At 37.5% G+C, this 16,637-nt stretch overlaps 1 protein-coding gene across 6 annotated transcripts in view; it reads right to left on the bottom strand.

Moving 5' to 3' along the window:
• Positions 1-16,637, bottom strand: part of NLGN1 (neuroligin 1) — a 1,317,199-nt gene that overhangs the window by 1,050,815 nt on the left and 249,747 nt on the right. For 2 of the 6 annotated variants that reach the window (XM_006867711.1, XM_006867710.1), the window contains exons 1-2: positions 5,585-6,077; positions 5,056-5,115 (exon numbers count right to left, since the gene is read on the bottom strand). In XM_006867711.1, coding sequence (XP_006867773.1) covers positions 5,056-5,115; positions 5,585-6,077 — 553 coding nt within the window. Of the gene's footprint in view, positions 1-5,055; positions 5,116-5,584; positions 6,382-16,637 lie in introns of those variants that run through there. The other 4 variants (XM_006867712.1, XM_006867713.1, XM_006867714.1 and 1 more) reach the window with 3 other exon arrangements.

Consider the following 16,637-nt stretch of genomic DNA (forward strand, 5'->3'; position numbering starts at 1 on the left):
ATGAACTCAAGTGTGGCAACAGTTGTGAGGTTGGACCAGGATTGGACAGTGTTTCCTTTGGCTGTGTATAAGGTCGCTATGGGTCGGTGGCACCTAACAACAACAACAACAACTCTCCTTGTTGGAGTCCTGGTGTGGCCATATAGGATAAGCACTGGAATACAAGGTCAGTTTGAATTGCAAGGTAGGCAGTTCAAATCCACCAGCCTCACCTCGGAAACCCTACACAGTGTCACTATAATTGGGAACCAATTTGACGGCACTTAACATCCACAGAAGCAGCACTTAAATTTAGTTGTTTGTTTGTAATCTGTCTCCGTACATTAGTATATAACATCCAGGAGAACAAGGGTGTTTTTGGGTTGTGTTTTGTTCACTGATGTAGCCCTTGAAACTAGAGTAGTAACCAGCACAGAGTAATTAACAATATGTATTTGTTAAATAACTATATAAATTAGCTATAGATTTAAAAGCAAGCTGAAAGCGCAGTCCACAATATAATCTCTTTTAAAATTACTAAACACATTGCTGGTAATAAAAGTCATTGTTATACTTTTTTAATTAGAGAAACTCAGGCTCCATGCTAGACATGACACCAAGTAAACCTTAAGTTTGTGTGAAGGCTCTTGAATGAATTCAGTATTGCCTGAGATAAGGCCCATTAAACAGAGCATGAAAAAGTAAAATACTTACAAAGATTAGTGATAAAGCGAGCAACGAGTCAAGAACTGTACCAGAATTGTCTACAAAAATTCTAATTTTCTGCACAATAACAATTGGCAGAAAGTGAAAAAGCAGGATAAAATTTCTCACAACTGCAGAAATGAAAATTAATTCTGTATTCATCTCAGAAAGCTATGCAAATTACAGGCAAGCTGCTGAAAAAAATATAAGATTATACAACTCTAGAGTAACCACAAGCCAATCAATTTGTTTGTGAATTCTCTGGGCCTCTTGTTCCTCCTTCTCATGTTTACTGCTTAATATTTGCCCACTTAACTGTTTGTCAGCAACTCTCCCATGACAGCGACCCAGAAAAACAAAGTGAAACTTAAGCACATGAATGCCACTCTATGAAGGCATCCAGGAGGTGTCTGTTGGGATTGCATTCAGGACTTGTGGGAAACCCATGAGCTCTTTAAGAGCATTAACTAAGATAAACACTGAGAATGTTTTCTGGAAATCAGTTGCTAACATTGGCTTGATTAGATCAGTTAAGGTAAGCATTGATTGTGTTAACAAGTAGAATAACAAAAGAATGTGTGGTATGTTTTTAGGCGCAAAAGAAGCAATGAAGAAGGGGAGGATGGAGAGACACAAGCCACTGCAGTAGAAATTTTCTACAGGAGGCAACCTGATATAATAGAAACACTTCTGTAAGCAGAAACTGAGGCCAAACCTGACTCTATCATTCACGAGTAATAGAAATCAGGCCATGTTATTTGGCTTCTCAGAATCAACTTCTTTTTCATAAAATAGGAGATAGAATACTACATTTTCTTCATAAAGTTGTGATTATCGACTGAATAAATTATGCAAAACACATAGCCCATAAAAGCAAATATCTAATCTCCTCACCCAAATCCTAGTTCCTATCACAATAGTATCTGCCTATTTGCCTAAGTACTGAGAGTCATATCGTTTTAAGCAAGCTCTGAAGAAATATCTAGAGAGTAATTAACATATGGTTAAAACTATCACGGGAAATACAAAATGATAGATTCACAACTGGGATAGATTTTAAAAGAGGGGCAATTTACTGATAAAAATGTATTTTTTCCTTCATTGCACAGAAAAAATATTATAAAAGCTCTACTTAAAGATTATGGCAAGTCATATCTTGGAGGGGGGGAATGATTTACTTTTATACCAACCTACGTTTACAAAATGTGTCCTTTACAAAATTACTAAAATTTATATTCTATTGGAAGACATATTTTGTGTTTTGTTCATTGTTGACACCCTTGAATAATGGCTGATCTATTGTAATAGACAATTTGGAAATACTTTGAATGAATACCATATGCATATAATATATTTGGTACTTAAAACACAAGATAAATAATAGCAAGCTAGAATAGATAGAAGACAACACAACTACTAATATAGTTTCTGAATCATCATTTATAAAGTTTTGGAATTCTGCTGATTCACAATCCATATGTAATACACAAAGAATATTATAAATGATTATAGAAAAATTCCATTATCTTTTCATTCCATTTTTCCATAAACTTTTTGAAGCTTACTTGTATATTAAGTATGGATTTTGAAGCCCCATCATATATTAGTATGTTGTTGTTAGGTGCCTTCAAGTCAGTTTCCACTCACAGTGACTCTGTGTTTCCAAGGAGCAGCTAGTGGGATTGAACTGCCAACCTTATGGTTCACAGTCCAGTGCTGATCCTACAATGCCACACCAGGAGTGCATATTAGTTTATATGTGCTTATTAGCATATACACATATACTAATCTATTAGTATGTGCACATATGCTAATATAGTACACTAGTATTTTGTTTTTGTTGTTAAGTAACGTTGGTCAGCTCCAACCCATAGTACACATGTATAAGTACAAAATGATAAATAATTCCTTGATCCAGATGCTATATTTTCTGGAAGCGGTATAAATAAACCCTTCATGATAAAGAAGGAGTGGGAGGGGTAGAAACAAAAGTAAACACAAGCTCACCAGCTGCTTCTTAGAAACCCTATACAGGGTCGCTATGGGTTGGAACTGACTCAATAGCACTTAACAACAACAATAACATGTCAGGATGGTGAGACTTCATCTCTCATACTTCGGACACACTATCAGGAGACACCAGTCCCTGGAGAAGGATACTGACACTATACTTGGTAGAGTAGAGGGTCAGAGAAAAAGAGGAAGCTCCCCAGTGAGACAGATTAATATAGTTGCAAATGGCCTTTGTGAGATGGTGTAGGACAGGACAGTGTTTCATTCTGTTATGCATAGGATCATGATGAGTTGGGACCAACTCAAAGGCACCTAACAACAACAATGCAAAAACAAAGGTCTAAAATGTTGGTTTTATTTTTAGAAGTATTTATAGGCAGTCCTCAGGTAATGAATGAGATCTGTTTATAACAGTGTGTTTTTAAATCCTAAGAGGAATTTGTAGGTGTATTGGAATCAGTGCATGTGGTTCTTACCTTACTTTAATGCAAGAAAAAATTCTAAACCTTTCACTGATATAAAATCTACCCATATAGCAAGTAAATTAAATGAATAATACTAAGATACATTAAGTTCCAAAGCAAAATAATTTTGTAGAATGCTTAATATCAAACCACCATAGATTTAAACTATAAATCACATCGACTGAAATGAGTATCTACAGATATCCATAGAGTAATTATAAATTAGTTCAAAGGTTGGCAAAGTAAATAGCACTGGCCTATGTATCTGTCTGCCAATTTCTTTATAATGCAGATGGAACCAACAATGCAAACAACATTGAAGAAGGATTTTCTAATGGATCTTTTTCCCTCTGAAGTTGTATGTGAGCAGAAAGGACACTCTCATTTACTAGCTTACCTTAAGGTGTCCTTCTCTTTTTCTTGATTATACATATTTTTATGCATTTTGTTCTGTTTATGCATTCTTCAATAGCATCTTTATTTATGACTTTGTGAATCAACATTTTTGTGATAGGAGGCGAAAGTCACTTAGCTAATTACACATGCTTGATGAGCTGCATAATAATAACCACTGCAGTATTGTACATTAGTTGAAGGCATGTAAATCACTGCAGTTATTCTTATTTGGGGAAAAACAAGAGAATTTGTTTTTGCAGTTTCAAACACCCTTGTTGATTCCGTGCTCATCTTCTTAAGTATTACCATGCTTTTAACCCAAATTATGGCATCAATAAAAAATAAATGCCAAATCACGTATTACAAGTATAAGAAAGAAATAAAGAACAAAAACAAAACAAAACTCAACTGAATGCAAGTACTTCTGATCTGCAGTTGAGAATCTTATTATATGAAGCTTCTTCCATATAATGCTGTCTCAGTAAAACAGAACAGTTTAGACACTTCCCACCCCCCAAGGATGCTGTAATGAAATCTGACTTGGTCCAGCCAGGAGATTAGAAGTGCATAGAGAAATAGAATGTGCAGACTAGAATATTAATATGACTTCTGTATGAAGATTGGAAATTCTATAAAGTTATGAATAAGGTCAAAATAACACTTAGATGATTTACTACCATAGAAAATCTTACTCTTCTATGAGTGATTTACTGGATGTTACATAAAAATGGAGTGTGGACAAGCCACATTCAGAAGCACGCTTGCAGCTGTCAGTATCTACATTTGCTCAATCTGGCTAGAGGATGATTTGAAGGTTGATTAAATTGTAGCTTCTGAATCATGCTCTTCCCTATGTTTTAAAATGTTTTACATAAATATAAAAATGTGACAGTAATTACAACACTGCAAATATTTAGTATAAAATCTGCAAAATTTCTCTCTCTTCTGGAAAGTTAACTAAAACTAAAGACTGTCAGGACAAAATACCATTTCTTAATTATGGCAATTGTCCAATACTCAATACAAATCTATAATATGGTGACAGTTCATAAACTATTCAGAAGGAGGTTAGAATAAACAAACAACAACAAGAACAAAAAACTAAGTTGGTGACTGAAATGATCCATTTAAGAGGAACAGAACTCTACCTGCAGAATAAGTTGACAAGTTAGTAAAACAGCTTTGATTGGGTTCTTTGTGGGCAATATACTATCTGAAATATCTTCTCCTCTAGAAACAAACTCAAAGCAGAAATTCACCTATAGTGGATTCTACCAGCACCAGAATACAAGGCACCATCGATGATCTTTGCCAATGTTGCCTCCACAGCTTGAATCCTCCTTAACCATTTTTTCTATTTCTTGCTATAACCTTCATTAAATTCCAAGTATCACCTAACCATTCGCTTCCCAGCATCAGCAAATCATCCTTAGGGAGAGTAACTTGTTCTTCCTCTGCAAGCTTTTTCCCCCGTTTTTATTTCCACTTTTATACATACCTCCTTTTCTACATATTTTCTTGCCGGGTTTTCTGGCACATTCCTTGGATATTCTTTTTACTGAAAAATGAATAGAAGACTAGAAAATAACATGGCGCTCCATCACAGACCGCCGGAGCATGCAACACCAGTATCTAACTTAATATGCTCCTGCATTAATTCAGTGCGAAAGATCCCCAATTTGTTGAGTCTGCACATGCAATGGAGAAATGTTGATGAATCTTCTCAGAAGTCATTTGGTAGGAAATGGAAATTAGAAACCCATTTCTACCTAAATACACGTGCTGCGGAGGAAAGAAAATGAGTAGGCACAGAAAACAAATAAGAATAGATACACCAACACACATAAACAAAAGAGCAACATGCACGCATGTAAAATATGTCTACATGCCAACAAGAGAAGCCATGCATGCTACCAATACATGTAAATTAATATTGTTAGAACTTAGAATAGAAAAGAAATATATCAATAGATCTCCCTGGGTTTTGTTTGTTTGTTTGTGTGTTTGTTTTCCTGCAATAAACTCACCATCCTCAGTTGGAACATATATGTTTAAATATAGGCAGTCTTCACTCTGGTCTTGTACATAGGAAGAAACCACATCCAAGTTATTAGTAAACCACACCGGAAGCATGACTTCTGGCAATCTGCCATCAATGATATTCTGGGGACATACAGGAGCAAACTGAGTAGCATTTCTGATATCTGACCAGGGAGATGGCGGCTCTGGAGGCTGAAAACGATGCTCTCCCGTTGGTGGGGCTGCATATGGAACTCCAAGAAATTGAATAACAGGCCCCAAAATTTCATTGTTGAGCTCTTTCTTAATTCCTCTTATCTTGCCAAAGTTGGTAGTCACCAATGGATCCACATCATCCAATTTTTGTGACAGCACATGGGTAGCCTGAAGCACACATCCCAATATACAGAGAGTCAACGAGGCACCCAATCCCCTGTGTGCCAAACATGCCATTACTGGTTTCCAAACATAATTTGACCTCATGCATCTGGGCAGTGCCATGTTCCCACATTAGTTGTCTACTTGTCTGGTTACAGTGAGGCAAATGTATTTGTATCCACTTGATGATAGAATATGCTCCAATTTCTTAAAGGTGAGTTTATCAAGAAAAGCTCAGAGAGCTCTTCATGCAGCAAGTATCTCCCATTGATTTCACATGTATTGAAGCAGCATCTTCAGTCATCACTATTTATCAGACCATATCCTATTGACCATTCTGTTTTCCATAGTAGCATCATGGCAGGAGTGGCCACTGACTGTAGATTTCTCTTTTATAAATTAGATCCAGTTAGTGTGGGTCTATATCCTAGAGAAAGTAAGAAATAAATCATTAGTACAAACAATCTAAAATAGAATGATAACTAACTATGGAAATACAATAATAATGGCTAGAGTCAGGTAAATTAAATAGCCCCATAGTAAAATGATGGTTTGATGTGAGATGACAGATGAAATAACTGATTATTAGATTACTGTGAAACTTGCCTGCTGAATTTCCATACATTTAAGTGGAAGCAGACCTTGGCAAAATATACAGTTTCAAGAATTTTTCACAGTACAGTATTTTTTAAATACTGAAAGTATAACATTTCTCCTGTGTTAATAGTCTTACATCACTTCATGTGACTTCAGGAAACACAGCCAGAATCCGAATCCCCAAGCAGAAAAAGACTCTTTTCTTGTGTTTTTTAAATTTATAGAGCATAGTTGTTTTTAAATGCTGTTGAGTCAGTTCCGACATAGTGACCATGTATAGAATTTCTGTGGAGCAGATAGTGGGTTTGAACTGTTGACCTTGTGGTTTGCAGTCCATTGCTGATCCTACAGCATCACACTAGGAGTCCTGGTAGAGCTTCAGTGGAACAAAAATAAATTTTCTAAGACTGACTTCATATGTCAAAAAACAAACAAAGATGGTTCTTATCCATGCCCATGATATATAAATACAGCAAAGTAAAACCTAGAAGATGAAAAGTCATACTAATCCATTACGGTCATTTAAATAAAATTACCTCATTAGTTCTACCTCTTTGTCTTTCAAAAGTTTGCAAAAAGTCATTGGCTATAGGTCTCCCACCTTAAATTAAGGTGCACACATTTAAAAGGCAAAATGGCTGTAGATACAATTTGAAAAAAGAGATAGAAGCTGACATCTTTTTAACAGAGAAAGGTTGTTACCATCTTGTTCATATATATATTAGAAACCATTAACATTACATTGTAAAAACTAATTTATGGTTCAGAGTCTATATATTATAAATTACAAATTGGTTTGTCTGTTAGAGAGCAAAGGAGGAAGAAAAAAAAGGACTATAGATAGTTGTTTAAAGGAACAGTCACACCTAGTCACTGCATTTGTGTATCAACACTTAACAAACATCTAACCTGTTTACAGAGTTCAACTTAAAATGCATCAGATAGATTCAAGTGTAAAGTTCAGTGCAATGAGACCCACAGTGTGCTAGTAACTGCAAAATAGAATATATCTCAGAAAGTGTGTCTCCCTTGTGCAAGCAACCTTTTAAAGTGCTTACTTTGAAAATAATAGTGTTGCTTTGAATTAGAGAGGTTTCTGCAGTGTCATATTATGGGAAGATTTGTGAAGAAGTGCTGGTCTGGAAGTTGAGGCTGCTCTGACTTTGTATTATTTAAAAGCAGATTGTAAAAACCTACATAGGACAGCAGGAGATTTGGTTCCAGCCTGGTGTTCCTTTAGCTCTCAACAATCCATCTCAGAAGGCAGTGAGAAGATCAATGTCTCTCTTCAATCTGTGTTAATTCACATTCCTTTGCTGTGAGAGCACATTAGCATACAAAAGATGAGCTCAGACCCATCAGACTCCTGTTACATATCTCCAGCATTTATTGGAGATTTAGCTACACAAACCCATTGCTGTAAAGACCATGTCATGCTTATTCCTGTGTTGACAAAGGGTGGGCCATAGCACAATTGAGTCTTCCCTAGGCTACACTTCAGTGTTAAAAAGCATCATTTTCTACCTAAAATAGAGATCCCATACTGTTGTTAAATGTTGTCCAGTCGGTTCCAACCCATAGCAACCCTGTATAGAGTTTCTGCGGAGTGGCTGGTGGATTTGAACTACCGACCTAGTGGTTCAAACTGACCGAATGGTTCAGTGAGTTATCATGCAGCGCCACATCCTTAAAGGGCTCCATCATTATTTTTTATTCAGCCTCACCTTCAAGTATGGCAACTGCTAAACAGTCTTCTTCCCACACTTAGTATTTCAATAATAAAAACACCTGTTTTGCTGTTAATAAAATAACATTCCTCTTTTGTACTCACAAATCCTGAAATGTGTTAAAATAAAGGGGCTCCTGTTTCCCATTATTAGGCAACTTTGTCACAGATTGGAGGGGTAAAGAATGCTACATATCATGGAGAATTTTGAATTTTGATCTAAGAGTGTTTAGCTCCATCTTGATATTACCAAAAGATCCCATTTTACATGGGCTTACCTATAAGGAGCTCTGGTAGCGTAGTGGTTATGAATCTGGCTGCGAACCTTAAGGTCAGCAGTTCGAAACTACCAGCCACTCCGCGGGAGATAGATGAGGCTTTCTGCTCCCGTAAAGATTTACAGCCTCGGAAACCCTGTACAGGGTCGCTATGGGTCGGAACCGACTCAACGGCACTTAACAACAACAACAATACAGAAATTTATTGTATTGAATCCAAAGATTATTTAGAATTAGGAGTCTTGATGTGGCTCTATAGGATAAGCACTGTGCTGCTAACCACAGGTAGGCAGTTCAAACCTGCCAGCCTATCCTTGGAAACCCTAAACTCAATGGCACTTAACATCAACACTATAATGATAATAGTATCTATGTCTAATATTTTTAAAAGGCTTCTTCAAATTACTAAAAATGTTCAAACATATGTTCTTACTTAAAGACTCAAATTCATCCTTATCATCTTTGTAATTTATTAATCACTGATTGGTGATTGTGGTTATGCGCCATGGAGTTAGGTCCAACTCATAATGACACTGCACAGGGTTTCCAAGGCTATAAATTTTTTTTGTTGTTAAGTACCATGGAGTCGGTTTCAACTCATAGTCACTCTGCAGAGGGTTTCCAAGATTGTACATCTTTACAGGAGCAGAACGCATCATCTTTCTCCAGTGGAACCACTAGTACTTTCAAACTGCTGGCCTTGAGGATGGCAGCCCAACTCGTAACCACTATGCTACCACAGGAGCTGAAAGCCTCATCTTTCTGGTAAGCAGCAACTGGTAGATTCAAACTGCTGATCTTGTGGTTAGCAGCCCAACTCATAACCCACTACCTTACAAAGGCTCCTTAATCATTGATTGGTGGTGGTGGTTAAGTGTCTTGGAATCAGTTCCAACTCATAGTCACCCTGTATAGGGTTTCTGAGGCTGTAAATTTTCACAGGAACAGAAAGCCTCATTTTTCTTCTGAGGAACAGCTGGTAGATTCAAACTGCTGACCTTGTGGTTAGCAACTCAGCTCATAATCCACCATGCTACCAGAGCTCCTAATCACTGATTGGTGGTGGTTATGTGCCATGGAGTTGGTTCTGACTCATAGGACCCCTATATAGGGTTTCCAAGACTGTAAATTCTTATGGGAGAAGAAAGCCTCATCTTTCTCCCATGGAACAGCTGGTAGTTTCAAATTGCTGACCTTGAGGCTAGCAGCCCAAGTGGTAACCACTACACTACCAGAGGCTCATAATTATTGATTAGTACATGCCAAAACCTTAATTTTCATGCATTTACATTTCATTTTAAATTATTCTATAAAATGGGTTCAACAATTATCCTGAAGGAAACAAAGAGTTTAAATACCCTGTCCAAGTTCCATCAGCTGATAGCAGATCCCGAGATCCACTGGCATCAGAATTAAAGGTCATCTTCTTAATCATACTATGAGATATATTCTCTCAATTCACAATTAACAATTTGAAGCAAAATTGATCTTAGTACATTTAAAATTGAATTATAAAATTGTTTCATTTTATCTCAGAAGATATGCCTAGGTAAATACTCATAACAATTTCATAGCTATAGAGAAATTTAAGGTATACCTTATTTTAGTGACCTTCTGGTGTGGCACTGTGGAATCCGCTCTGGACTTCAAACCACAAGTTAGCAGTTCAAACCCACCAGCTGCTACCTGGAAACCTTATACAGGATTGCTATGAGTCAGAACTGATTCAACAGCACTTAACAACTATCTGATTTTAATGGATGTTTATTGTAGTTTTTGTTGTTAAATACCATCAAGTTGGTTTCTGACTCAAATAGACCCTGCTTCAAGGTGGTGGGTTTGAACCACTGACCTTTTGGTTCACAGTCCAGTGTTTATCCTACAGCGCCACACCAACATTCATCTATTTTGATGTATGCAACTGTGGCGGTGATGGTGGTGTGCCATGGAGTCAGTTCCAACCCCATAGCATCCCTGTTTAGGGTTTCCAAGGACCAGCGAGTGAGTTTGAATTGCCGATCTTGTGGTTCAAACTGAACTTTAGGTCCCATGCTTATTCTACAGCGCCATACTAGGACTCCAAATACATAGGTCAGTGCTTCAAACTCACCAACTGCTCTACAGAAGAAAGATGAGGCTGCTTCCATAAAGATTTAGTGTCTCCTACATCCTATATAGGGTCACTATGAGTTGGGATTGACTCAAATGTCAGTGGTTTTTTTGCTTATATATGACCTTTTATACTATACAACGAATTCAGTTATAGGGTCTTCATACATGACTACACAAGATTACGCTACAACCATTAGCAACAGGAATGAAATATTTGACAACTTAAATGCCCATGATTAAACATTGAGAAATGAGTCAAAATTATAGGTCCATGAAAATGGACCTACAGTTACATATAAGGAGCTCTGGTGGCATAGTGATTATGAGTCAGGTGGTTAACCTCAAGGTCAGCAGTTCAGAACTACCAACTGTTCCAAGGGTTTCTGAAAGATGAGGCTTTCTGTTCCTATAAAGATTTACAACTTCAGAAACCCTATGCAAGGTCACCATGAGTAGGAAATGACTTGGCAGCACACCACCACCACCACCACAGTTACGTATATCAACATAGATGAATCTGTAAAATTTGGAAACAAAGAAAGCAAGCCATAGAAGGTTAGGCACAGTAAAATATTACTTAGTTAAAGATTAAAATATGCAAAACAATGTTATTTACTCCTCATGGATACATACAATGGGACTTCAAAGAGTTCATGGAAAAATGGAACTAAAGATAATGGAATTTTTCCATGAATTTTTTGAAGCCCCCTGGCACATATGCAATAACAGAATAGTTGTTACCCTTGGCTAAGGATGGGGAGTACTAGAATTAAGAATATCAGTATTTGATAATAGTGGTTAACACACATATGCATCTTTTCATGGTATTTTATAGAGATTTCATATTGTTGTTGTTGTTGTTAAGTGCTGTCGAGTCAGTTCCGACCCATAGCGACCCTGTACAGGGTTTCCAAGGCTGTAAATCTTTACGGGAGCAGAAAGCCTCATCTTTCTCCCACAGAGCGGCTGGTAGTTTCGAACTGCTGACCTTAAGGTTCGCAGCCCAATTCGTAACCACTACGCTACTAGAGATTTCATATACTCCATAATAAATACATTAAAATAATGGGGCTATATAAGCGTTACTCAGCAGACAAAGGCAAGTCACATTACCAGTAGGTGAGAAGTTCTACTCACATATACTAGCCTCCCTTGACTTAGCAACGGATAGAGATACTATCTTGTAAATCCCTTTGTTATTTTCTTATGTTGTTTAGGACACATATGGTCCCACGAAAATGAATAAAATTAAAATGAATATTAAAAAGCATCATAAATGGGAATATATTATGATACTTGCAATACTTTATATAAAAACAAAACAGTCAGTCGCCTAACTTGTTTCTGAGAGGCCCAGATAAAAAAGATTACGGTAAACAGAACTGCCTGAAACTTTGTATGATCACAGTGGGTGGCTGTGTTCTTCTAGTCTTTCATTCACTAGACAAACATTTATTGGGTGTCAGATGCAAGTTTTGTGTTGAATATTATGGAGAATTGAAGGATGAGTAAGACTGACTTGGAATCTCTATATAGTGTAAATAATTAACACTCTTAGCTACAGATTGAAAGTTTGGAGGTGTGTGTCCACTCAGAGGTACCCAGGAAGAAGGAACTGTAACATTTACTTCTGAAAAATCCGTCACTGAAAACCCTATGGATCACAGATCTACTTTAACACACATGTCGTCACCATGAGTCAGAACTTACTGGATGGCAATTGTTTTATTATTGTTATTAAGACTTAGTCATTGCTTCCAAGTAGCTTACAATATTCTAAGGGGAATAAATCACATTTTAAAAATGACTTTAATGATGGATGGAATGTGCTATGCATCCAATATATACACGAATGGGGAATAGAGATCCAAAAGAGGCCTGAGACTTTTGACTTTACATAGCATTTTAAATGACTTTCTGATAAAAAACCAAAAAACTGTATTAATTGATTATTATTCTCTCTCTTGTTTTGTTTTTTATTGTGGAATGTGTCCCTCTCTCCTACTGAAATTCCTTTTGAGAGCTAGGACTTTCAATTTTGTTTTGGTTTCTAAATGTCTTTATATCGATCATTAAATCTATGTGACCCTTTTACATAGTACAGTGCAAGCAATCTCAGATGATCTGGATTAACTCATTGCTTATCCCCAGAGTTGCCTGGTGCATGATGGTGACCCTCAGCCAACACTTTACAATATATAAATGAAACATAAATACAATTCTGCAACCATGAGTCTGTGAGTTATTTTGAAGTTAAGGCGTATCATTAGTAACAATACTGAATTTATCATTTGCATTTGATTTCAGTGAGTAGTTTGACAGCCGTTGTATAGCTGGAATATATCTATGTGTACAGCTCACTATAGGGGAACCTGACCTCCAGCAAACTTTTGGCTTTCTTATACTAGAATGTTCTGCATACACACTGGTGGTGGTTTAAGACCTATAGACAAAGATATCCTGTGCAATCTGGTGGTAGGAGAAAAAGGAAGCAAGTCTGAGACTTTGAAACAACATTTAGTGCATATTCTTTTTCTGTTGTTGCTCTACTGTATGCTTTGTTTTAATAAAGATGCCCAGTGAGTATAACCATTTGTGTTCTTTCAGCAACAAAACACGATGGCATCAAATGTGTTATTGATTCACATAGTACACAAAAAATCAGATGAATAAACATATGAACGGAAGCACACTAAGAGAAATATGCTCAAAATGTTTTGGAGGTTTAATTAAAAGAGGAGACTATTTAAAAAAGAATGTCTATTTCCCGCTGGTGAGTAAGGAAGGGATACATAAATAAGGGTAAATTTGAAATGGGCCTCCAGGATTAAATAGGATTTGAAGAAGCACTGATGCATATGGAAGGGATCCCGGTTACAGGGATCATTCTAGGAATAGAGGAAATGATGTGTAATGAATCCTGTGGTGCTCATACTCCTTTATGGAGCCCACAATCCAATGACTAGTCCACACCAGTGTACAAAGGCCCAACCATTTTTTCCCAATGAAGAACGAGGGAGAGAAGAATTGTTTTTAATTCCCCCACTCCTTCACAGGATGCTTCCAATGGCACTCCCCACAAAATTTACCATGTTCAAACCTCCATCTCAGAACCTGCTTCTCTCTCCGAAACCTAGAGTGATAGAATGAAATGAAGACAACGTGCTTGAGGAGGGAGAGGACAGTGAATGTGTTGTATCTGGGGTATTAAACGAGGAGAAGCTAGAAAGAGGCTGGAAAGTCAGGTTGGAGCCAAATCAAGTAAGTCCTTTAATTAAAAGATCAAAGAGTTCAGATTTTATTCACTGGATGATGGAAAAGCAGAACATATTCACAATGGAAGTACTATTATTAAATTTATTCACAGAAAAGTTGAACTGGCAGTATTTTGGAGTAGAAATCTCCAAAGCAGTGTATTCATATCCCACCACATGGTAATCAGTTTAAGGAAGGTAAAAAAAAGGGTTAAACTTTGATTATCTTAATTTTTGTATAAAACAAAAAAAGAGCATAATTAAGTTTTGGCAAATCTGCTGCACAAGACCTTTTTAAAGTGTTGAAGAACAAAGGTATCGGCTTGAGGACTAAGGTGCGCCTGACCCAAGTCATGGTATTTTCAATAACCTCATATGTATGCAAAAGCTGGACAGTGAATAAGGAAGACCATAGAAGATTTGATGCTTTTGAGTTATGGTGTTGGAGGAGAATATTGAAAGTGCCATGAGCTATCCAAAAGAACAAACATATCTGTGTTGGGAAAAGTGCAGCCAGAGTGCTCCTTGGAGACCAAGATGGCCAAACTTTGTCTCTCATACTTCGGATATATTGTCAGAAGGGACCGTCACTGGAGAAGGACATCATGTTTGGTAGGTGGAGGGACAGAGAAAGAGAGAAAGACCCTCAGTGAGATGGGTTGACCAAGTGGCAGCATCAATGGGCTAAAGCGTGGCAGCAATAGTGAGGTTGGCCCAGGATCGGGCAGTGTTTCATTCTGCTGTGCATAAGGTCGCTATGAGTGTTGGCACCTAACAACAAAAATATAGCTATGAGTTGGACCGACTTGATAGCAGTAACAATGACAATATGAATATGGAGTCCTGGTGTGGCACTGAGGGTTAATGCACTGGAACACATGATTTGTTTGAATCATGAAGTCAGGGGTTCAAGGTCACCAGCCACTATACAAACATCCCATACAGAATTGCTATGAGTCAGAACAGACTCAAATAATTGTTGGCAGAAATGAAATTTCAGACTCAACGGTACTTAACAACATCAACAATAATATGAATATGGGATCCTTGTATGGCACTGTAGGATAAGCACTGGACTGCTAACTGCAAGGTAGGCACTTCAAACCCATCATCCACTCCTCAGAAACTCCATATAAGGTTAGCTGAGTTTCTGCACAGCAGAACGAAACGGTACAGACTCAAACAAAACAAGTTCTTGGCAGAAATGAAATTTCTTGTTGTAGCTGATGATATTGAACTTCTCCATGGTCTCTTCTTACAGATTTAGTCATTTTAATTCCTGCGTATTCCACCTGGTGAGGTGCACATGCATAGTTACAATTTATGTTGTTGAAAAAGGTATTTGCGATGAATAAGCTATTGGTCTTAAAACATCCTATTATGTGATCTCCAGCATCATTTCTGCAATCAAGACTATATTTTCCAACTACTGATCTTTCACCTTTGTATCCAACTTTAGCATTATCAAGCATCTTGATTGCATATTTGATCATTTTCAGACTGAAGAAGTTGGGAGAATACTTAAATTTCATCATCATTGGCTTTAATGGGTGACATGTAAATTTGAATACTAATGGTATTAACTGGTCTTCCTTGTAGGTATATAGATACATCTTATCACAGACAGCACTGTACTTCAAGATATATCTTGAATTGTTCTTTTAGATGATTAATCTGATGCTATTCCCCCTCAGTTTGCAAGCATTGTTGTTGTTGTTGTTAGGGCCATCGAGCCGGTGCCGACCCATAGCGACATTATGCACAGCAGAACGAAACACTGCCCGATTCTGGGCCAACCTCACTATTGTTGCCACACTTGAGTCCATCAATGCTGCCACTTGGCCAATCCGTCTCATTGGGCGTCTTCCTCTTTTTCTCTAACTCTCCACCTTACCAAACATGATATCTTTCTCCAGCAACTGCTCCCTCCTGACAATGTCCAAAGTATGAGAGATGAAGTTTGGTCATCTTGGCCTCTAAGGAGCACTCTGACTGCACTGCTTCCAAAATGGATCTATTGGTTCTTTTGGCAACCCATGGCACTTTCACTATTCTCCTCCAACACCATAACTAAAAGGTATCAATTCTTCAACGGTCTTCCTTATTCACTGTCCAGCTCTCGCACGCATATGAGGTTATTGAAAATACAATGGCTTGAGTCAGGCTCACCTTAGTCCTAAAGCTGAGATCTTTGCTCTTCAACACTTTAAAAAGGGCTTGTGCAGCAGATTTGTAAGCATAGTATGCCATATAATTGATTAAGTCTCATCTAGTGGGTTCGGCTCATAGAGATCCTATATAGGGCTTCTGAGGAGCAGTTGGTGGGTTTGCAACCTAGTGATGATTCTACAGTGTCACATCAGAAGTCCACTAAAAACCCATGAGTTGTTGTTGTTGTTATGTGCTGTGGAGACAGTTCTGACTCATAGCAACCCTGTACAGGGTTTCCGAGGCTGTGAATCTTTACAGGAGCAGAAAGCCTCACCTTTCTCCCATGAAACATGCTGGTAGTTTTGAACTGCTGACCATGAGATTAGCAGCCCGATTTGTAACCACTATGCTACCAGAGCTCCTTAAAAAGCACATGAGTACATGATCACAAGTACATGACCACAAAGATGTTGAGACCATTAATGAATGCATCAGTGATAAAGAAACCAGAAGCTATTTTCTTTTCATGTTTGGTTTCAAGTGAACATGACTTCCCTGTATATCA

The sequence above is a fragment of the Chrysochloris asiatica genome, unplaced genomic scaffold, assembly GCF_000296735.1.
Source record: "Chrysochloris asiatica unplaced genomic scaffold, ChrAsi1.0 scaffold00108, whole genome shotgun sequence".
Taxonomy (NCBI): Eukaryota; Metazoa; Chordata; class Mammalia; order Afrosoricida; family Chrysochloridae; genus Chrysochloris; species Chrysochloris asiatica.